This window comes from Panthera uncia, chromosome B1 (assembly GCF_023721935.1).
Source record: "Panthera uncia isolate 11264 chromosome B1, Puncia_PCG_1.0, whole genome shotgun sequence".
In the NCBI taxonomy this organism is placed as follows: domain Eukaryota; kingdom Metazoa; phylum Chordata; class Mammalia; order Carnivora; family Felidae; genus Panthera; species Panthera uncia.
The window spans coordinates 3082154-3105588 of record NC_064811.1 but is presented as its reverse complement, the minus strand read 5'-3'; the positions used below and the strand labels follow the sequence as shown (position 1 = coordinate 3105588).

Genomic DNA, 23435 nt, shown 5'->3' with positions numbered 1-23435 from the left:
TCAACTTTACATCAATAGAGGTGGCTCCTAGGACAAACATGGCTAAGGGATAAAACCATCAAGAAGCCCTCTTTGAGGGCTAGCCTTCATAATATCCTCATTATGAGGAATCACTGGCAAGTGGGAGACTTGTCTCAGGACATAAGGGCAGTCCCAAGTGCACCGTCCAAACCAATCACAGGGAAAGGGGAACCATCCATTGTCTCCACAAGTCCACAGTTATTCCCATGGAAGGGGGGGTCCGCTTTGGTTTTTAAGGAGCAATTTTGTCATCCCGGCTACACGGAGTTGGTCAAGGTGACAGGCGAGTCATACAATTGCTGGGGAACCCACCTCATTTTCCAGCTGTTCAAATCATCATATGCCCGTGGGGGCCTGTGACCCCCACAGAATACAAGCATGAAGACTGTCTACACCCGAGCTACTGTGGCAGATTCTCTTAAGTGTACCTCAAGTTGTCTAGCTGAGGCAAACAACAAACATTCAAAGACAAACCAGGACAAGAACTCAACGTCTGCATAGTTTTCCTCTCTCAAATCGCCCTTATTTCCAGAGAGAGTCAAATTAAGACTAATTTGTTTGCAAAAACAAGGCCGATTTTAACAAACGTGGCCTAGTTATTTACCTAAGCTCAGCAAAAATAGCGACTGGCCACATAGATCTCTTAAAAAAATTTTTTTTTATGTTTATTTATTTTTTTGAGACAGAGAGAGAGATACAGAGTACGAGCAGGGGAGGGACAGAGAGAGAGGGAGACACAGAATCCGAAGCAGGCTCCAGGCTCTGAGCTGTCAGCACAGAGCCCGACGCGGGGCTCGAACCCATGAGGTGCGAGATCATGACCTGAGCTGAAGTCGGACACACAACCTACTGAGCCACCCAGGCGCCCCCAGGTAGATCTCTTAAAGTTGCCTTTGCTGAAACTTTTATAAGGAATCTCAACTGAACTTTTAATAGCCTCTCTGGCCCAGAAGCCAAGCCAAGTACTTACATCAGACAGGCCTGCAATACCTGTAAATTTGGGTGAATTCCTCTTCACCAGGTCCCCAAGATATCCTGAGGTTCCTGCACCTGCCAGGAAGTGACATGCTGTACTCACCTGGTGTGGCTGCTGGGAACTCTGTAAGCAGGGTATCAGGCCAACATTTCCAAGGGACCCTACTGGTGCCACGCTTCAGAGAGTCAACCTTAGTTCCCTAACGCTGTTCGGTCATATCTGACACCATGTATGTCCCTCTGAAATATGGCACTGCAGTCAAAGCCTTGTATTTCCAACGGTGTCCTGTTAAATAAGGTTACGGATCATCAGAGACCTGGTAAAGTAAAACACAAAAATTGGGCAAAGAAATGAGGAAACAGTTCTGCGCACGTTTTCTTACCAAGAGCAGACCAACAATCTAAGAAAATTTTGTATCCGAGAGAAGGCAGAATTTCAATCTTATTCCAGTAAACTTTAAAAATCCATTCATTTCAACCTTAGTCCATCCTGAGCACACATAAAACTCCTTTCCAAAGATTTACCTTCACAAAACTTCCACGACTTGCCTTTGCGTTCAGATTTTGCCCGAAGCCCTTTCTCTCCCAACAACCAGTCTCGTTTAGGATAAGATTACTTTCTTTTACCTTCAACACAAATGTGTTTCCACACCTTACATCTTTCTTACAGTTGCTTCCCGTATTTCCATCAGTCTCAATTACACTTGGCAGAATTTTAATGCTTAGGAACCATAGTCTCCGGGGAAAACTAAGTAGTAACCAATCGTGAACTGTTACACCAGAATTCTTTAGATGGCAAATTTGTGGATACACTTCAGCACAAAGCATGTTTTCCAACAGACCCAAATATCCTTAGTTTCTCTGCAATAAGGAGTCAAAAGCAGATAAACCTTACGCTCAGTAATCAATGCTCTAGCATTTTATCCTAGTTACGAAAGACTTAGATGTCCAATGGATTCAAGCCCAGTTTATCATCCAAACGAAACTTTGAAGCTTCAGGTTACCAAAGACTTTGAAAGCTACCCTAACAATTACCCATGAAAACTTAGAGACAAAAGCCACCATTGTATCAAGTCATCCTTTTGCTAATTTCAACAGAGATCACATGAGCTTATTTGACCTTTAGCAAACCTAGGTAGAACACGAGTTTCATATTTAATGCTGATAACTCTAACGACGTGTCCATTTCAAACTTAAATTAGATGGAATTCAAATTATGTTCAACCTGGGTCCACTTAAAAGTCAATCAATCCAGGGGCGCCTGGGTGGCTCAGTTGGTTAAGGGTCTGAGCGGCTCAGGTCACGATCTCACGGTCCGTGAGTTCGAGCCCCGTGTCGGGCTCTGTGCTGACTGCTCAGAGCCTGGAGCCTGTTTCAGGTTCTGTGTCTCCCTCTCTCTCTGACCCTCCCCCATTCATGCTCTGTCTCTCTCTGTCTCAAAAATAAATAAACGTTAAAAAAAAAAAAAAGTCAATCAATCTGTTCCCCATTGTCTTTTTTTTTTTTTTTTTTTAACCTGGGAACTCCGGTGGGGAAATCCGAAGTGGGCAGTCCAAGGGGGTGCTCTTTGCTTCTGGTCCTCCAGGGTGGGAGAAGGAGCCAATGTTACCGGAGGCACGGAGTCCAAGGGTGGCATAGAACCAGTTATGCAGGCTGCACCCGAGGTGGTGCAGAAACAGGAGGAGACAGAAGAGGGGAGGTGCTGTCAGGAAGCAGAAAGAGCATTCCTGGTTTTCAATCAGCTCAGACGGATGAGCAGAAGCCGTGTTTCCCCCCCCCCCCCCCCCCCCACCAAAGTGGAACCATGCTATCCAAGTTGGGCTGGAGAAGACGGGGCATTTCCCCAAAACAAAGGGAGATTCGGCAGCTGCTTAAAGTCCCCGTCCTGAGGCAGACTCACCAAAGACCGTGGTTCCAATTACAGCCATCAACCCAGGAAATGAACGAGGGAGAAGCCCCCACATGTATTAGGAGGAGGAACAGTGAGAAAGAGTAGCGTCCCCTTTGTCAGGGATGGCCTGTGTTTCCTCCAGCACCCTGGGTTTATTCGGAGGAGGGCTGTTTAGATAATAAGAGGCCCTTGGGCCCTGATTTAGAGGCATGAAGGCCTGGACCTGGGGTACCTCGGTCCATTTGCCCTGTTCCCTGCAGAAGAGATCTAACTGCTGGGTCCCTACTAAGGCCACGCAGAGTTAGAGGACATTAGTCCTTTCCCGAAGTGTTTCCAGGGGGTTAAAAGGCATCCCAAGAGAGAGTCCTTGGGGACCGAGGAGGAAGCTCCCATGCTCCTAGAAAAGTAGTGAAGGTCTGTTACCGAGAAAATCCCCCCACCCCCAACACCTGGGTGGAGTCCCACATGCAGGACACGTCAGAGGTGCCTGGTGTCAAAGTGACCTGAAGCGTCACTGGAACAAAATCGCTACGATCACCGCCTGTAGGAGGGAGGCCAGCCCTCCTCCCCCCCCACCCCCCTGCGCTTCCCCATTGCCTTCTAGACTACAGTGGGTGCCGGTGTATGGACTGAGTGTGCCTTGCTGAGAAGGCCGTGCTGAGCCTTGCTTGAATCCTCCCCTCAAGACAGGAAGAGCCTTAGATCATAGAAAACTTCCCTCTTTCTGTAACCTCTGAACCCCGTGCCTGTGTTGAATGTTGCACTTCTCATGTTCCATAGCCGTCGTCTTGGATGTCTGCCTCTATGGTCGCCCTGAAGGTTTGTCAAATGCAGGGTCTTAATTAGCTCTGCATTCTCAATGCTTAGCGCACCCAGGTCTGCTCCCCCCTCCCCCAGACCTCCCACCACATATCAGCAACGGGTAAGATCGGTAATGATTCATCGCGGGTGCTCTAACCAGACTACACCTGTTGGGAAAGAGTTAGGGGTTGTATTATGTCCTGCCTGAAAAACCATGTCAAAGTCCTCATCCCTTGTACCTGTGGTCTTATTTGGAAATAGGGTCTTTGCAGAGGAGACACAGAGAAACTCAAAGAGCAGGCTGTGTGACCACGGAAGAAGACACCGGAGTTGCATGCCCGCAGCCCAGGAATTGCTGGTAGCTGCCAGAAACTGGGGCGAGGCAAGAAGTGCTCTCTCCTAGAGCCTCCAGAAACTGCGAGAGGATAAATTTCTGTTGTTCGAAGCCACCCAGTTTGTGGTTCTTGGTTCCAGCAGCCCCGGGAAAGGAAGAAAGCCTCATTAAAATGGAGTGAGGTGGCCCTGAAGGGGGAGCACTCACCCAGGTATCTCTGGCTGCAGCCAGGATCACCGGCAGAGAAGAATCATTTGAACGAGAGAGGACATTTTGCACATAGGAATTCCATCTCCTACTTTTAAGAGAAAGAAGGAAGATCCCCAGCCCACCCCAGCAACCACGCGGAAGCATGGCTTGCAGCCCGGGAGAAACTGTCCAACCTCAAACCTCGTGTTCTTCTCCCCTGAACTTTTGTTTAAAACTCCCTCCTGAAAACCTAACATACACTGAATTTTCCTTCGTGTCTCCAGACTTGGCCCTGGCTCCCCGTAGCTTGCACGGCCGGGCCTGCAACTTCTCTGCTCTTCCCGAACAAACTCGTTTTGCTAGTAAAATGGGGGGCTATTCGTTTTTTAAGATTGACCGGAGAGACAGCATGAAAATCAAGCACACGGTCCAAGACTAAAAGGGAAGGCGTGAAGGGCTGTGTCCACGAGGTTCCATGCCTCCTTTTAGGTCTCACTGAATTCCACAGGAACGGGTACGTGCTCGTGTCTCCGACAAATCACCCGCTTTGGGTCAGAGTTCCCTTCTTCTGGATTCCCACAGAGACTCTTCAGCGAAGGGCAAAAGTCCCAACAAGAGGGACGAAAGCACACAGAGGACGAGGGCTATCGGGGGCTTCTGGTAACGGCACAGACTCTGCAGGCTCTGCTGGAGATGTGGGCGGGCCCGGGTCCTCCCGGGGACACGCGGGCGACACTGGAGGACCGGCCGTCCCCAGCAGGCCCAGGACATGAGCCCTGCAAGAAGCGCGTGGCCGCGCGCTAGCCCCTGCGCGCTCCCGGCGCCCCGCCCCGTGACGTCACAGGCCGCGCCGCCGGGTGCGTCATCGCGGCGCGCCGCCGCCGGGAGCTCGGCGCGGTTGGACTATGGCTGAGGTGGGCCGGGCGGCGGTGCGCGACCCTGGGGAGCTGCTCCCGGGGGGCTTCTGGGAGGCGGTGGCCGTGTGGCTGGAGAAGCCGCAGGTGGCCAACAAGCGGCTGTGTGGCGTCCGCCTGGAGGCCCGGCGGAGGGCCGCCCTGCCCCGGGTGTCGCCCCGCGGCCGCAGGCCCAACGCGGGCCCCGAGCTGGAGGAGCCGGGAGCGGCCGGACGGGGTCCGCGCCCCCCCGAGGGGGGCCCGGGTCGCGGGCCCGAGGAGTCCCGACACCGGCGCCAGCAAGGCGAGGGCCCCGGGGAAGCAGCCGCGGCGCCCCTGCTCGTAGAGGGCCCCGGGCAGCCCGACAAGGCAGGAGCCGGGGAGGGCGATTTCTCCGCCTGGGATCTGGATTCTCTGTGGGACGATTTCTCCCGAAGCCTCGCCGGCGGCAGCCACGAGTTGCTGGCCTTCCTCACCGGGGCCCGTGCGGGATCGCAGCCAGAGGCGCCGAGCGAGCTCGACGTGGTTCTCAGAACCGTCATCCCGAAAACAAGCCCGCTTTGCCCGCTTGCTGCTCCGAGGAGAGAAGTTGTCGTGCAAGGTAGGAGTGTTTCCGGTAGCGAGAGGTGCCCGAGGTCAAGGCGGACGCCAGTTAAAGCGGCAAGGAGAGCTACAGATTTTAATTACACATATATTATTGCAGTAGGGAGAGGTGTCGGGCCTGAACTGAGCTCCACCTGCATTTGTGCAGAGTTGACCTGCGTTTGAAAGGGAGAGGGAGGGAGTAGGGGGTGGTGGTGGGCTCCGCAGAGTGAGAGAAGTGACAGTTAAGGAAAGACAGAGGATTGGGGTGAGTCCGTGCCCCTGAGGCCTTCAGATGTGGACTTCAGCGTTACCAGATCGGCTTCGCTGCAGAGGAGAGGCAGGGCTCCTCTACAAGGAGGGCCGGGTTTTTTGTTTTTTTAAGTTTACTTTTGAGAGAGAGAGCACAACAGGGGGATGGGGAGAGAGAGAGAGAGAGAGAGAGAGGGAGACACAGAATCCGAAGCAGGCTCCAGGCTCCGAACTGTCAGCACAGAGCCCGACGCGGGGCTCGAACTCACGGATTGTGAGATCATGACCTGAGCTGAAGTCGGACGCTCAACCGACTGAGCCCCCCCCAGGCGCCCCAGGACTGCCGGCTTTAGGACTGCTTTCTCCCTTGTGCACCCGGCACCGTGCAGGCTCGGGATGCAGCAGTGGATGGGACATATGAGCATGTCTGACCTCCTGGGCGCTATGGTAAATAGAGCGAGGAAGAGCCATGGGAGAGCAGAAGCCTGCTGATTTATTACTGTTTTTCTTGACGCTTCTGCTAAAATGCTGACAAACTGTTTCATTGATTATCCCTGTGTCCCGCTCCCCCAGATGTCCTCAACGGAACTGTAACATTTTTACCTTTGGAGGAAGATGACAAAGGGAACGTAAAGGTTGACACAAACAACGTGTATCAAATCCGGCTCAGTGGGAGCAAAGAAGAATGGTAAGAACTGAGCAGTGGCTTCCTCCTCTGGCACTTTGTTTCCAGGCGGGTGTTTGAGCAGCTGCAAGATTCAGGCCCCGCAAGAACTGAAGGGGCAGCCCCGGTGTGAGAACCTTCCTGGGAGACTTTGTTCCTCGTTGGCCCCTGTGTGGGGGTGGGGCGGTCACCGCCCGGCCTGAGTCTGTGTTCTTCGCGTTCCGTGAAGCCTTGAGAACTAGTAGCAACCGGTTTTAGCGTCCAAGTCAAAGAATTGCAAATCCTTTCGTTTTATTTCTTGCAACTTGGTAACTTGAGTGAGTGTAAGCTTCCTTTTTTCCTTCCTGCTGAGGCTCCCCCATGGTTTGGATGGAGTGGGTACCCAGTGGTGGTTCTCACACAAGTGGTACTTGAGTAGGACCCCCTAGTTCCGTGTGGCATTTGGGCCTGTCCAGCAAGTGTGAAATCTGGTTGACTTCTATTTGGTGTTTTTTTAAATGACCGAGTCAGAGGGAGGGTAAATTCACTTACCGCTCTGCCACTGATGTTTTCCTGAGAGCCACATCTGGAGGGTACAGATACTTTCCAGAACAGCCTTGAGGATTGTGTCTGTTTCATCAGACGGGGCTTTGCACATGGCTTTGTAGAAAGGAGAGGAGTACAGTGGGAAGCCTGGTTTTGCAGTCAGAAAGGTCAGAAAGGGCTGGGTTTCCCCATTAGCAGTGTGGCCTTGGGTATGTCGCCTCTGTGGCTCCCAGTTTTCCCGTCTGTGAAATGGATTTAATAATTCTTGAACCTCTGAGGAGGGGCCTAGGCTTCCTGGGGACCTGTTGCAGGCAGAGAAGCTTGCTGGGAATTCTTAGGACCTGGGTGAAGCCTCTTTGTTTTTGTTTTTTGTTTTTATATTAAATATAATTTATTAAATTGGTTTCCATACAACACCCAGTGCTCATCCCAACAGGTGGCCTCCTCAATGCCCATCACCCACTTTCCCCTCTCCCCCACCCCCCATCATCCCTCAGTTTGTTCTCAGTATTTAGGAGTCTCTTACGGTTTGCCTCCCTCCCTCTCTAACTTTTTGTTCCCCCCTTCCCCTCCTCCATGGTCTTCTCTTAAGTTTTTCAAGATCCACATATGAGTGAAAACATATGGTATCTTTCTCTGCCTGACTTATTTCACTCAGCATAATACTCTCCAGTTCCATCCACGTTGCTGCAAATGGCACGATTTCATTCTTTCTCGTTGCCAAGTAGTATTCCATTGTATACATAAACCACATCTTCTTTATCCATTCGTCAGCTGATGGACATTTAGGCTCTTTCCATAATTTGGCTATTGTTGAAAGTGCTGCTATAAACATTGGGGTACAGGTTCCCCTGTGCATCAGCACTCCTGTATCCCTTGGGTAAATTCCTAGCAGTGCTATTGCTGGGTCATAGGGTAGGTCTATTTTTAATTTTTCATTTTCATTTGTTTCCATATATTTTTTAACTTCTTCTCTAATTGCCTGGTTGACCCATTCATTCTTTTGTAGGGTGTTCTTTAACCTCCATGCTTTTGGAGTTTTCCAGACTTTTTCCTGTGGTTGATTTCAAGCTTCATAGCATTGTGGTCCGAAAGTATGCATGGTATGATCTCAATTCTTGTATACTTACGAAGGGCTGTTTTGTGACTCAGTATGTGATCTATCTTGGAGAAGGTTCCATGTGCACTCGAGAAGAAAGTATATTCTGTTGCTTTGGGATGCAGAGTTCTAAATACATCTGATCCAATATATTATTCAGGGCCCTTGTTTCTTTATCGACCGTGTGTCTAGATGATCTATCCATTGTTGTAAGTGGGGTATTAAAGTCCCCTACAATTGGGGCGCCTGGGTGGCTCAGTCGGTTAAGCGGCCGACTTCGGCTCAGGTCATGATCTCGCGGTCCGTGAGTCCGAGCTCCGTGTCGGGCTCTGTGCTGACAGCTCGGAGCCTGGAGCCTGTTTCAGATTCTGTGTCTCCTTCTCTCTCTGACCCTCCCCCATTCATGCTCTGTCTCTCTCTGTCTCAAAAATAAAAAATAAACGTTAAAAAAAAAAAATTAAAGTCCCCTACAGTTACCACATTCTTATCAATAAGGTTGCTTATGTTTGTGATTAATTGTTTTATGTATTTGGGGGCTCCAGTATCTGGCGCATAGACATTTATAATTGTTAGCTCTTCCTGATGGATAGACCCTGTAGTAATTATAGAATGCCCTTCTTCATCTCTTGTTACAGTCTTTAATTTTTTTTTTTTTAATGTCTATTTATTTTTGAGACAGAGAGAGACACAGCATGAGCAGGGAAGGGGCAGAGAGAGAGAGGGAGACACAGAATGTGAAGCAGGCTCCAGGCTCTGAGCTGTCAGCACTAGAGCCCGACGCGGGGCTCGAACTCACGAACGGTGAGACCGTGACCTGAGCCGAAGTCGGACGCTTAACCGACTGAGCCACCCAGGCGCCCCTCTTGTTACAGTCTTTAAAGTCTAGTTTGTCTGATATAAGTATGGCTTCTCCACCTTTCTTTTCACTTCTAGTAGCATGATAGATAGTTCTCCACCCCCTCACTTTCAATCTGAAGGTGTCCTCAGGTCTAAAATGAGTCTCTTGTAGACGGCAGATAGATGGGTCTTTTTTAAAAAATCCATTTTGATACCCTATGTCTTTTGATTGGAGCATTTAGTGCATTTACATTGTGTCATTGTGTTATTATAGAAAGATACGGGTTTAGAGTCATTGTGATGTCTGTAGGTTTCATGCTTGTAGTGATGTCTCTGGTCCTTTGTGGTCCTTGCAACATTTCACTCACAGAATCCCCCTTAGGATCTCTTGTAGGGCTGGTTTAGTGGCGATGAATTCCTTCAGCTTTTGTTTGTTTGGGAAGACCTTTCTCTCTCCTTCTATTCTGAATGACAGACTTGCTGGATAAAGGATTCTCGGCTGCATATTTTTTTTCTGTTCATCACATTGAAGATTTCCTGCCATTCCTTTCTGGCCTGCCAAGTTTCAGTAGACAGGTCTGCCACTAGTCTCATCGGTCTCCCTTTATATGTTACAGCGCGTTTATCCCTAGCTGCTTTCAGAATTTTCTCCTTATCCTTGTATTTTGCCAGTTTCACTATGATATGCTGTGTGGAAGATCGATTCAAGTTACCTCTGAAGGGAGTTCTCTGTGCCTCTTGGATTTCAATGCCTGTTTCCTTCCCCAGATCAGGGAAGTTCTCAGCTATGATTTGTTCAAGTGCACCTTCAGCCCCTTTTTCTCTCTCTTCTTCTGGAATTCCTATGATAATGGATGTTGTTCCATTTGATTGAATCACTTAGTTCTCTAATTCTCCCCCTCGTAATCCTGGATTTTTTAATCTTTTTCTCGGCTTCCTCTTTTTCCATAGTTTTATCTTCTAATTCCCCTATTCTACCCTCTGTCTCTTCAGTCCACGCTGTGGCTGCCTCCATTCTACTTTGCACCTCATTTATGGCATTTGTTAATCCATCGGGAGTATTTTTTAGTCCCTTGATCTCTGTAGCAATAGATTCTCTGCTGTCCTCTATGCTTTTTTCAAGCCCGGCAATTAATTTTATGATTATTATTCTAAATTCTTGTTCAGTTATATTGCTTAAGTCTGTTTTGATCAATTCGTTAGCTATCACTTCTTCCTGGAGTTTCCCTTGAGGAGAATTCTTCCGTTTCATCGTTTCGGCTACTTTTCTGTTCCTTTTGCCTTTTAAAAGCTTGTTGTGTGCTCTGCCCGTGCCGGCACTGCTGTATGAAAGGAGGGTCCCACGCCGTCCGGGGCCTGGCCCTTCAGGAGGTGTCTCTTCGGAGATTGTTACTTGCTCTCTGTTGTTGTGACCTTGGTTATTTTATTTCCTACTCGTAGTGATGGTTTGGACCCTCCACCAGGTGTGCTTTGATTCGTTCCTTGGAGTAGCCCTGGAAAGGAGAACAGACAGACAGGAGACGAAAACATGCACACACAACAAACAAGTAAACAAAAACAAAAAACAAACTAAAAACGATCCAAAAGCAGAAAACCGGAAACACCGACCACAAGTAAAGAACAGGGTGGAGGTGCTGACAGAAGAGAACAGACAGAGAGAAGTGACAGGAGTGGGGGGTGGGATAAACATTGACCAGGCAGAGAGACTAAAAGGCTTAGTCCAGAGACAGAGAGAGAGAGGAAAATAAGGAAGGAGGCGGGGAAAAAGAAAGGAAGATACGGTTACCCAGACAGAGAAACTATACGGCTTGATTATTCCAGAGAGAGAAAGGAGCGTAAAGAAGGAGGCGTGGAACATGTGTCAAGAGAATGCGTTAAATTTGTCTGTTTAGACAGACCAATAACCAGAGTAACCAGCCTGGGGGAGGGAAGAGACGAGGAGGAGAAATGGGGGGGTGGGCAAGAATATATCTCCAAATCCAGAAGTGACCTAGAGTTAATCCAGGCAACGCTGCATCGCTGGGCTGGGGGAACCGTCCGCAGGGTCTGTCCAGCTCCGGGAGATACGCGGTCACCCAGTGCGGAGGGGCGTGGTTTGGTGTAGGCTGGTCCCGCCTTCACCGTGGGCCCCAGGACTGATCCCTGAGGCCCCGCCGTGGTGGTGGTTGTGGGGTGAGGGGGGGACGGCGATCCCCCAGTCTCTTCTCCGCGGACCCGGTAGACCCCGTTTGAGTCGTCCTCACTGTGCCACGGGCGCAGATGGGGCGGTCCTTCTCGCTCCGCCAACTCCCCTGACCCTGCGCTTGGCTAGGATTCAGAGTCCCGCTCCGTGTGCTCTGGTGCTGGGGAAGCGCCTCTCCATGCCGCCTGATACGTGGTCCCGGCTGGCCGTGTCTGTGCCCCCGCGCTTCAGGGAGGACCGCCTTCTACTGCAGACCTCGCTACCAGCCTCCCCACCGAACCCCGGGGGCGGCGGACGCGGGCGGGCTTTGTCTTTTCCCACAGCGCTCCAGGGAGGGGGCCGCTTTCTCCTACTGCGGACCGCGCCCCTGACCGACCCCGAACCCGGCCGGCTCCCCTCCTCCCCAGGTGCGTGAACAGGGAGCCGGCCCCAGTCCGATGAAAGCCCCGCGGTTAGAGATGGGACCCCTCTGAGTCCCGGCCCGAGGTTTCTCTCTTGTCCAGATACAGCCCTATGCTTCCCCCGCCGTTCTGTCTCTTCCCTTTGTCCCTCGGAAGAAGGGGATCCCTCCCCTCCGTGCCTACACGGCCCGTTTTATCTCCCCAGTTCACAGTCACCCACTTAGGGTTTCTCAAGTTTCCCCATTTTCTTCCCGGTAGTTTCAGTCTCTTTTCCTGCCAGACTCTTGGGGTTCAAAGTCCTTTGGCTTCAGCACTTCTTTGAGAGACACAAGAAGTGTGGATCCCCTTACTTCTCCGCCACGTCGGCCCCCCTCCTCAAGGACCACGGGTGAAGCCTCTTTGAATTTTCTAGAGACTGCCTGAGGGACCTGGCCCCAGGCCCTTGCCTCAGCGAGCGCAGGCGCCTTGGGGAAAGTCATGTCTCCCGTGGCGGTCGCCTGGGGTGCTGATGGCAGAGCTGTTAGGTGAGCACTGAAGGCTCCTGCTCGGGTCTGTTGTGAGGGTGCCCAGCGGGGCCCGGCCCTGGCAGTGCCCCGTGCAGGTGATGCGTCGTGGTCACGTTCTGGGCTGACGTCCTGAGGACTCGGACTCGGACTCGGCTGCCCGCTCCCCATCTTTCCGGGTTGGCATTTCCTGTCCTTGCCCCACCGGGCAGCCGTCCCTCACATCCCCTTGGGCACTGGGACCAGATACCGAGCATCAGTTAAACGGGAGTTGGTGGGGCCGCCACACGTGCTCCCCACCGGCACCTTCCGTCGCGGCAGTGTTGGCGCGTGCCCGCCGCGTGCTCAGCACTGGGTAGAGCGGTGAGCGGGTCTCGCGGGGCGACACATCTACACGCTCTGCCACCAGGTAGTGCTGAGTGCCGTGAAGTACCATAAAACAGGTGAAGTGGGTCTCTGCCTTCCCTAACGAGGGGACATGGGAACGGTGTTGTATCCGGTCCAGGCAGGGTGCGTGGGGAATGCCTCCGAGGAGGGGACGTCGCACGTGAGGCCTGAGCGGATGAGGGAGTGGCCGTGGGGACTCTGGGGACACCCAGGGAAAGAGCACGAGGCCCAGGGAAGAGCAGGGAAGGGCCTGACAAGGTGTGCGGGCCCCAGCGGGAGAGCTTCCAAGGTGAAGGGAGTGGAAAAGGGGTGCAGCCCGAGTCCTGCCCAGGCTCTCGCCGCATCGTGACCTCGCGGGGGTGCATCTGTCGTGGAGAATCGGGGCCTGTTACTTAGGAATGACTTGTGTCCCTCCGACACACACGCTGGCAAAAAGCCCGCAGGTCCCTGCTCCCTCTGGGGCAGCTGGCCGCTTGCCCTTGTCCCCTCGCGCCCTCCCCAGCCCTGCCCCTCTCATCCGGCTGCCTGTGCTTCTGCTTACCCTCAGGGGCCCCTTCTCTCTCTGCCTGATCAGCTCCGTGCTGCCCTCCCCTTTATTGTGCCGCCAGCGTTGGGCCCTCAGAGGGGTATTGTGAGCTTCTGCTCGTGTGTTCCCGCAGACGGTGAGGGCCTGCTGTGCGGCCTGTGTGCCGTGGGTCCCCGCACCCGGAGCTGCGGGCTGGCCTGGGCCCCGAGACACGCGGAGACGGTGAACCTGTGAGCTGCCCGGGGCTGTGCCTGTGCTTAGCTTTGCGAATGAGCACTCAGCTCTTCGGCCAGTGAGTTTTAGCGACCGGTGTGCTCGCATTTGAGTTGCCCTTGTGAAAATGTGGAAGATGAGAATGGGAGGAGAATCCTTGGACGTTGGGAAGCTGGCTAGTCAGTGTGTGAGGCAGACGGTAAGAGGGGCTTTGTTATTGGTCGTCGATCCTTGTGATGGGATTCGTGGGATGGGCAAAGGCATCTTTAACCTCCGTGGCAGGAGAAGTCTTCCTGCTTTTAAAACGTGCGTTTTTCTCCATTGGGTGAAAGTTCTGCAACTCGTTCCAGATTTTTGGGTTTCAGGTCCAATCGTTGTGTTAACATGCCCTCTACTCTTGGGGTAAACGGTTAACGTACAAATAGGACTTGAAACCAGCCCTGCTTATTCGTGTTTCTCTTATTTTTAAAGGTTCATATCTATTTTAATTTTCTGTCCAGAAAGATGGCATTCAGACGGAACTGTTTACCCCAAACCCGCCTGGCTGGGGGAAGAGCTGCTGGCCAGGCTGGCCAGGTGGTCTGTGGGGAGCAAGAAAAGTGGGTTTAAAAGCACCCTGTCCCTCATTTCCATCATCGAATACAGCAAGACTTACCAGGCGCTTAAGGAGAAGCATAAAGACATGGTCAAGGTAACTCTGGGGAAAACGTTTGTGACTCCCTTGTTCCGATGGGTGGCAGTGACCAGACAACAGGTCAGGCGGGTCAACTCGTTTCTCCCGTAGACCTTCCAGTTTATCCCGACGCAGACATCACGGCGGAACATCCCCACTTACGGGCCCCCACTGCGGGTGGGCTGTACTTCGACATTTGCATGGATGCGAACCGCAAAAATATTGACAGATGTGTTACGGAGAGGGATCTTTTCTTTTGCGCTTTGCGAATTTTTTTCCAAGCGAATAAAAGGGAATATTTAATTGAAACTACTTCAAGATTAGTTACTAAATTGCCACATTTCCTTAGGACGTACTTAAGGATGTTTAAGGAGAATACATAAAAACTTAAAGCACGAAAGCGTATATTTTCCGAAAGGAGATACATTTCAGATCACGTCTATCACTGCATATTGAAGACATAAAAAGAAGGTAGCAGCAGACGTCCGTGTTCACACCCAGAGGAAGAAATAAAGCGTCACTAAGGGGGCTGAACTTCTCTTGTGCCCTTGCCAGGGTCCGGCCCTGTTCCTGGAAGGAACCACGACCTGTCCTTTCCACGTGTGGTTTTTTCTCAGTTACCTGTGGTCGTGTAACAGGGTGCCCCAAAGGTCACAGGCTGGAGGCAGTGACCCTTCATTAGGGCACCTGGCCGACCTAAGCTGGTGACCCTCCTCTTCCAGATGCTGGTCTGTGAGGCCTTCATTATCTTACTAACTGTTCGGTTCTTTCAAGAAAGGACCTTCTGTTATTCCAGCCTTTGAAATTGTCCTGAGTCACACAGACTGCCCTGCCTAATCCCCCATGCCTAGAAACAGAATCCAGAACAGGACAGAATGTGTAACCTTGTCGTTGGTGTTTCCTCTTCTGCCAGATGTCCTCTGCACGTTGCTAGTTTCGACGATGGGGTGTCACGCTTGTGCAGCTGGTGTTGCACAGCTGTGAGAGCACCTGACCGTTGTCGTGTGTGGCGGCTGAGGTTTTCCCCTCAGGCTTTGTCCCTGCTTTACAGATAGGGAGATGGGGACCAGCTGACAGCCAGTCACCAACAGACTAGAGGGCTAGAGCTCTGACCTCCTGACCCTTTCGCTCTCCTCGCCCGGCGCCTTGCTCATTTTCCTCATCTACATAAACGTCAGGGAAGGCATGGCCGAGAGCTTTCCCCTGATGTCCTGTGGTCTCATCTGAATGTCTTACGTGTGTTGTCCTTGTTGGAAAATCCTGCCTTGGACGGCATGGCCCTTGACGGGTCCTGTGATGCATCCAGGGTACAAGTTTTATGTGTCTTGATGCGGATCTCTTACTGCAGCAGAGTGATCCTAAGTGTCTGCTTTGCAATGAGCTTATTTTTTTAAGTTTTACAGCCTGATGAGTTTGACTTGTGCCTTATGGGGATACTTAAGTATAGCAAGATGGCTAGGTGCTGGGAGAACAATTTACGTATGCTCTTACCGATTTCTCAGGTGTGGCCTGAAGTTACTGATCCTGAAAAGTTTGTGTATGAAGATGTGGCTATTGCTGCCTACCTGCTGGTAAGGACCGCTGTCGTCATCTAAGCTCCTGTGGGGCGGGGCAAGGTTGCCACTGGCAGAAGCTGTCAGCGGGGAACAGCACGTACCGAAGGGAACAGCATGTGTCGAATTCCCTACCTTGGGGTGTGTCTGGTTCTGCTTGCCAGGTTGGTAATAGGTGCAGCGGTCGGATTTTGCGTGAGCGTGGAACGAGTCTGAGTCGTGGGAAGCCGAGCTGTGGGGACTCCAGCTTAGCAGGTGCCTGCTTGATTCACCGTCGCCGTGGACACGCTGGGTGGCCCTGCTGGCGGGGCCCATGTGATAGGCACTTGCCTTCCAGTCCTGAATCTTCCCTTAGCTAGCTCACCGGCTCCAAAATGTGCCCTCTGACTTGATGGTCTTGATTTTAGACTAGATAATTTCCAGGTTCCTTTCCTCTGTGATTCTCATCGCCCGTTTAGAAACGGCATATCTTGCTTTGATTATCAAAGTAGATAGTCTTGAAGAACATAGAGAAAGCATGAGGACACCAACAAACAATAATCTGTAAAGCTCTTGCCCAGAGATGACCACTTTCCTGTGGACTCTTGATGGAAGAAGAAAGCTTCGATGCCCCCACAGCATCAGGCAAGAGCAGGGGCCGACACCCCTTCCGCTCCCTCCGCTCACCTGTCCGACACGCGCACAGAAGCCCAGGGCCACAGACGAGGCCTCTCTCCCTGTTTTGGAAGCGTGATTTGTAATCCCATGTAGGGTTTGTGTCTGAATTATTCTTGGAAGAAGTGAATCAGGAACTGATTCTTTTTTTTTTTTTTTTTTTTAGATTCTGTGGGAAGAAGAAAGAGCTGAGCTGGGCCTGACAGCCAAGCAGTCCTTTGTTGACCTAGGCTGCGGAAATGGTCTCCTGGTTCACATCCTGAGCGCTGAGGGGGTAAAGTGGACTTCTCTGGCCATTTTGGCTCCTTTTCTAAAGTGTCTTCCGGTCCAGCACAAGGGCCCTTGAGCTCTTTCTCTGCCGGTACGAGCCGCATCCAGAGTCCGCCTGGCTGTCAGACTCGTGACTGAGGAGAGCCGGCGGCCCTCGCGCCACGTAGAACAGGGCTCGCGGGCGCGCCTGTAGAACGACAGAGCCCACAGCACGGCGGTTTCTGCTGTCAGGTGCCTCTTCGGGACACTGGAAGGGAGTGGAAGGGAGTCAAGGCAGTGGAAGGGAGTGGAAGGCAAGGTGGACTCTGCCCTCCAGAAGCTTGAGTCCAGCTCGGAGGACAGTTTTTACGCTGTGATGGAACACTGCCATACCGAGTCTTGCACCATTTTCTGGGCCCGTGAAGTAAAGGCAGGAAGTGCTTAGAGCAGCCCCCGCCTCCGGGAGCCGTTCCGCGTAAGTGCGAGCCACGACCCGCCCAGGCTGGTGCTTCCAGCTGGCGTCAGCCTTCCTGTGGAGTCGCCTTAGCTTGGCAGCTTCACACTTCGTCACGGGGACCACGGCTGATTTGTTTTTTTTTTTTAATGTTTATTTTTGAGAGAGAGACAGAAAGTGTGAGTGGGGCAGGGGCAGAGAGAGGGTGACGCAGAATCCGAAGCAGGCTCCAGGCTCTGAGCCGTCCGCACAGAGCCCGACGCGGGGCTCGAACCTAAACTGTGAGATCATGACCTGAGCCCAAGTCGGACGCTCAACCGACTGAGCCCCCCAGGCGCCCCGCCCCGTGAGCTGATTGAGCTGATTTCTTCTGAGGGTAGCACTGTTTCCTGTCTCAGAGACGTTCTGTCCACAACTGTAGGAGCTTAAAACGGGGCTGTTACAATGTACTTTTAATTGCCCTATAAAAAAAACAAGGTTGTGGCACCTGGGTGGCTATGTCGGTTAAGCGTCCGACTCTTAATTTGACTCTTTTTTTTTTTAATTTTTTTTTTCAACGTTTTTTATTTATTTTTGGGACAGAGAGAGACAGAGCATGAACGGGGGAGGGGCAGAGAGAGAGGGAGACACAGAATCGGAAACAGGCTCCAGGCTCCGAGCCATCAGCCCAGAGCCCGACGCGGGGCTCGAACTCACGGACCGCGAGATCGTGACCTGGCTGAAGTCGGACGCTTAACCGACTGCGCCACCCAGGCGCCCCTTAATTTGACTCTTAATATTGTCTCGGGTCGTGATCTCACGGTTCGTGGGTTCGAGCCCCATGTTGGGCTCTGTGCTGACATCTCGGAGCCTGCTTGGGATTCTCCCTCCCCTCCCCTCCCTCTTTCTCTCCCTCTGTCTCTGCCTCTCCCCCTTTTGTACGTGCTCTCTCTCTCAAAATAAACAAAAATTAATAACAAAAATAGAAAACTGAGTTCGTAATTCTAACAGCTGTGCCCAAGTTGTCTGTGGGATGTCGGCACATCAGGTGGTGACTGCAGGCTGGTGGGTGAGGAGGACGGGGTTCCTTGTGCATCCCCTTCTCCGCCTGACTTGGAAATAAGCACGGTGGCCCTGGAGAGCTGGCGGGCGCGGGCACGGCGTGCCTGGTAAGGAGCAGCTGAGGAGGACGAGCCTTGCCTGCCGGCAAGCTGGAGGGGCAGACGTGCTGGGGTCTGCACTTGACTCTGGGGCCCTGGCCCTGGACGTGTGCCTGCTCCTTGACTGCATTTCCCCTTCGTGAAGACTCCCGGTGACCCTTAGCGGGGCACGGGTTCTTAACCTGTGCCTTGGAGGGGCACGGGTGTCTGTTGAATTGCCGAGAAACCGCGGGCGCCTTAACCGTGGAGGTTAAGGGTCTCTTGTGCTTCACGCCGGTGGCAGGACCTGCAGAGTCTGATTTGTTCTCGCCAATTGGTAATAATGCGCTGCCGTTAACCTTGGATTTCTGAACTTATTTCAGCACCCAGGCAGAGGGATCGATGTCCGAAGAAGAAAGATCTGGGATGTGTATGGACCGCAGACTTGCTTAGAGGTACTGGCTTTGTTCACTTGTGAGCCCAGCAGGTTGTCCCCCGGTGACCCTTGTTTTGCCGAGTGTCCAGGGGCCTGGTGCGTGTTACCCAGTCCTCACACGGGACCGGGTGTCCATCCCCTGTTGTCCCCGCCGCCCGCAGGGCAGGGCACACGCATATCTGTTTGTCCCACCTCCTGTTCTCGACCGTGTTTTTGGATGACAAGTTATGTTATGTAAATCTTTGTGCAGAAATCTTAGGTAATAAACCTTAATCCACTTAAGACAAATCTGTCATAGGCTGAACTTTAAAACTTTTTTTTTTTTCTAAACACTTATTTATTTTTGAGACAGAGACAGAGCATGAACAGGGGAAGGTCAGAGAGGGAGGGAGACACAGAATCCGAAACAGGCTCCAGGCTCTGAGCTGTCGGCACAGAGCCCGATGTGGGGCTTGAACTCACAGACCGTGAGATCATGGCCTGAGCCGAAGTCGGATGCCCAACCGACTGAGCCACCCAGGCGCCCCTAAAACGTTTTTAATGATACTGTCATGATGGTTTTCAGAAAGGTTTTCTTTCAAACACTTTCATTTCAGGAAGAATTTCACATGCCGTAAGATACGCATTCAGGAAGACAGAAAAAACTAGAGATTTGCATATTTACCAAATATTTGGGTGCCGTCTTCCTGCCAGGCACTCTCAGGTGTTGATGCACATGCTGCCTTCACGGGGGTGGGAGGCGCCCCCATGTACAGCGTGGGTACGGGGCGCCAGCTGTGACGTGTGGAGCAGGGTTGAAGACCTGAGCAGGGCGGGGAGGGCGAGGGCGCCACTGCGGGGCAGGTCCTGCTGTGTGCGTGGTGGCCCCAGGAGGGCCGCCCTGCAGGAGGGCTGGTGGTGAGAAGTCCGGGGAGAGAAGGTCAAATGCAGCCGGCTGGGGGGCCGCGGACAGGGGCGGCACATCTGCTCTGAGCCCATGCCTGTGGGGCCAGGGTGAACCCAGGTCACTCCCGCCTTGCTCTGGAGTAGCTCCCTCGCCCTGCTACCAATCAGAATGTGTCCCAAGGGGGAAAGTGACCGGCCCCCTCAGCACTCCCACGTCAGGTGCGGGGTCAGGTGCAGATGGTGTCGGCGTCTGGTTGAGGCCTCCGAGCTGGCCGGCCGGCGGGGTGCTCGGCGGTGGGGTCCACGCCCTTCGCTCCTCCCCGCTGCCCAGCTCTGCTCAGCTGCCCCGGTTGCCTCAAGGCCTTCGTCCTGGACTTAAATGCAGGGCGGGACGGGACACGGGTTCTCCTCCCCAGAGGGCAGAGCACCGACAGGACTCTTCATGTGTTGATTTCCGGGAGAAGAGCCTGGCGCCCCAGAGCTCACGGCCTCGGCAGGTACTCTCTCAGCCCTCCCGCGGCCCCGCTGCCCTTGTGAGGCAGGGCTCAGCTCTGTCGTTCCATCTGCAAATAGGAAATAAAACTGACAGCATTTCTGTATTTTTCTCTCCGCCTCACTTTTAAAGTTGAGAATAATACTGAAAAAAATACTGCAAAAAATAAAAAGGATTCGCCTCTGGAGGGAGGTTCATTGCAGGCTTCGCTCATGTTTTCCTTGTATGTTTGTGTTTTGCTTTGTAATGTAAGAATTTGCACTTGCTTAGACGTTCATACATCAAAATAGGTTAAAACGTTGAGAGAAACCTCAGGTTTGAAGAAAGTTGAGGAGCCGGGCGACGGACTTGGGGGGACTCTGCAGACGTGCAGACAGGTGCACACAGACCATGTGTCACCTGGTCAGTCAGGCTCTGGGTTTAGTGCGAGGCTGATGAGCAGAGCCACACGAGTTACGTGGTTGCTTTCAGAATTCCCTGTGTCCCTGTGTTCTGTGAAAACACAGAGTAATTTCTTTGGGTAAGAAGCTCAAACAGCAGTTGAACAGGCCCTCTGTTTAGTCGTGACCCTGGGACAGAGCTGGCTGGCATGAGGTGCCCCTTGGAGAACGGGGAGAAGGTTCTAGTTCTTTATTTGAGGTTCCCCAGCACCCCGACTTTTCTGTGGAGGGGGAAACTGCCCCAGCCCACTCATTCCAGGCCTGCTCAGAAGGTTCTGGGTTCTAATCTCATGTGGATCTTATTACACCTGGACCTTCAGTCGTGGTGTTGAGTCCTGCCTGTTCTCATGTGCAGCGTGAGGGTGGATGCTGACCACGTTTCTGTTACACCTGCTGCAGGGGAACAGCCAGAAATGAGCATGCTTTTGTTGGCGAGTACGAGTGTTTGTATATACGTCCTGGTGTGTGAGTCATTGCCACGAACAGGGACAGTCCGTACAATGGCTGAGCATGAGTTTACAGCTTCTTCCAAAAACCCTATTTGATTGTAAGCAAGAGGCTGTTAAGAAAAAAACATTAGTTTAAAAAAGTTTTTTTAATGTTCATTTATTTTTGAGAGAGAGAGAGAGACAGGGCATGAGCGGAGGAGGGGCAGAAAGAGAGAGGGAGACACGGAATCGGAAGCAGGCTCCAGGCTCCGAGCTGTCAGCACAGAGCCCGACGCGGGGCTCAAACCCATGGACTGTGAGATCATGACCTGGGCCGAAGTTGGACGCTCAACCGACTGAGCCACCCAGGCGCCCCCAAAACACCTGTTTTAAATAACATGTTGCACGGATCACAAAACGTCTTAATTGTGTTACGATGCTGTGTAGGAAGGGGAACTGCTACAATTTGCTGTGTTCAAGATGTTGATGAAACAGGCCTCGTCGTCTGACGTGCCGCTGGCCGGTGGCTGTAACCGTGATGATGGCAGTCGTGAACTGTAAACCACGTGTTTGTTAACGCAGGCCGTTTAAACAGAAATACACGAATTTTAATATGTGTGTAAATAGAAGCACGGATGCTTAATTTAAGAACCAGAAAGATTGTAGAGTTCAAATTCTACTTTTGTATACGTCACGTCTGCAAAAGGCGCGTGGTTCTGTTGTCGTAAGGAACGGCCTTGGCCGGGAGTGTTGTCCTGACGTCTTCCCGCTTTGTTCTGGCCGGGGGGTAGCGGGTGTGCCTCCTTCCCTCGGGGGGTCGTTCTTCAGTTTTAAAACAACGAGGATTTTGAGTGGTCGAGTGTATCTTTTTTGTCTTCAGCTCTTACCGACAGGACAGACCTGCCGTTGGGCCCTGACTTGAATCATGGATGATGGTCTGCTGCTTAGCAGAAAGAACAGGGTGTTTATGTCAAGTTCCTAAGTCACAAAATGAAGCTGTTTTCAGCCTAATTAGAGAGGTTATCAGAACGGTTAACACGCCTCCTCAGTGGGATTTTACTTGGCCTCTGGGTGTTTATAAAAGATAATCACATGATAGCAGCCTATTTGTTGTTTCTACGTAAACTCTAGCAGTTCTTCTGGCCTCACCCTCACTTTTCACGGGTCTGGAGGTTGTGGGACGCGTTGTGGTTCTCAGCAAATCAACTTCAGGCCAGCTTGCTTCCACTCTCTTGCCCCCGTATTCTGCCCACGTGGAGACAGTTCCTGTGTCCCCTCTCCTGTAGCTCCAGTGTATGTTCGCGTAGAGAAGCAGTTTTTTTTTTAAGTTTGCTTATTTATTTTGAAAGAGAACAGAGGAGGGGCAGAAGGACAGAGAGAATCCCCAGCAGGCCCTGCGCTGTCAGCACAGAGCCCGGCTCGAGGCTGTGTATCATGAACCTTGAGATCATGACCTGGGCTGAGATCAAGAGTCGGACGCCTAACCGACTGAGCCACCCAGGTGCCCTGAGAAGCACGTTGTTAAGGATCCAAAAGATTAGCAATCAGCATTTTTAGTTTCTCTAGTGATGATACTGTAAGTTGCTGTATTGCATGCCCCCTGGGCAGACGCGGGCCCGGTGCTCAGGGGAACGCCTGTACCCACGGGGCCCCGAGGGGCTGAGGTCACCCCAAGCAAGCTGCGGTTCCTCGGGGCCTTTGCCTCAGTAGCTCCGTGCTGCTCTACTAAACGGTGGTCTTATCTTGCGTTTTTCTTTTAGGAAGGTGCAATCACACCCAGTGATGAGACCCTTTTCCCTGACGTTGACTGGGTAATTGGTAACCATTCCGATGAACTGACACCGTGGATACCTGTGATCGCGGCCAGGTGAGTAAGTGTCCCGCACAGCAGGGCGGGCGGCGGGAGGGATTTTGTTGCCTAAACCTCGCTGTCCGGAAGTAGCCACTTGGGGCTGTGGAGCACTGGAGACGGAGCTCGTTCGGACTGTGGGGATGAGAACGTGCCGAACATGCTGGTTTAGGGTTAGATTCTGACTGCTTCTTAAAAAAATTTTGTAAACCTTTATTTTTGAGAGAGAGACAGAGAGCGCGTGAGCCAGGGAGGGTCAGAGGGAGAGGGGGAGACACAGAATCCAAGGCCGGCTCCAGGCTCTGAGCTGGCAGCACAGAGCCCCACGTGGGGCTCGAACCCAGGAACTGTGAGATCATGACCCGAGCCGAAATTGGACAACCGACTGAGCCACCCGGGCGCCCCATCTAACTGCTTTATTTCACTGTTTGAGATGTGGCTAGAAAACATCAAAGTACATCTGAATAGTGCTGACGAAAGCTGACCATTTCTGCAGTATTTCTGTCCAGGGAGACAGGTCATGTTTTGGAAGTTATTTTCTGATAACGGGAGTGAGTGTCTCCAGAGGGAAAATCTGCCAACACAGAGACGCCTCACAACAGTACTGATGTTCACAGAGGGGGGCTGCGCCCGTGGCCGTGCCCCTGGGTCAGCGGGGACCTTGGGAACACGCAGCTTACGGTGGCGGCCCGGGTATTTTGTTGCCGTGGCTCCTGATCCAGGCGTCTCGTGAACTGTTTCAGCTCTCGAGGAGCCACGCAGCTCACGGAGCAAGTCTTAACATAATCTTTCTCGTGCCCACCTCTGAGATCTCGCTCCCAGCCGACATCCCAAAACCCTTTGGGGAGTTTTACTTTTCAAGTCAGTGAGAACAACCGCAGTGGAACGTGCTTTGTACAGGCAGTAAGGCTCCTGGTTCGTAGGAGGG

The 23435-nt window shown here is 52.2% G+C and overlaps 1 protein-coding gene across 2 annotated transcripts in view; it reads left to right on the top strand.

Moving 5' to 3' along the window:
* The first annotated feature begins 5080 nt into the window (after positions 1–5080).
* TRMT44 (tRNA methyltransferase 44 homolog) overlaps positions 5081–23435 on the top strand; it is a 30390-nt gene continuing 12035 nt past the window's right edge. Inside the window, exons 1-7 of one of the 2 annotated variants that reach the window (XM_049630226.1) lie at positions 5081–5705; positions 6512–6626; positions 13747–13966; positions 15451–15519; positions 16322–16429; positions 18360–18431; positions 22419–22525. In XM_049630226.1, the coding sequence (XP_049486183.1) occupies positions 5117–5705; positions 6512–6626; positions 13747–13966; positions 15451–15519; positions 16322–16429; positions 18360–18431; positions 22419–22525 (1280 nt within the window). In that variant the 5' untranslated portion in view covers positions 5081–5116. The remainder of the gene's footprint in view (positions 5706–6511; positions 6627–13746; positions 13967–15450; positions 15520–16321; positions 16430–18359; positions 18432–22418; positions 22526–23435) is intronic. The other variant, XM_049630228.1, reaches the window with a different exon arrangement.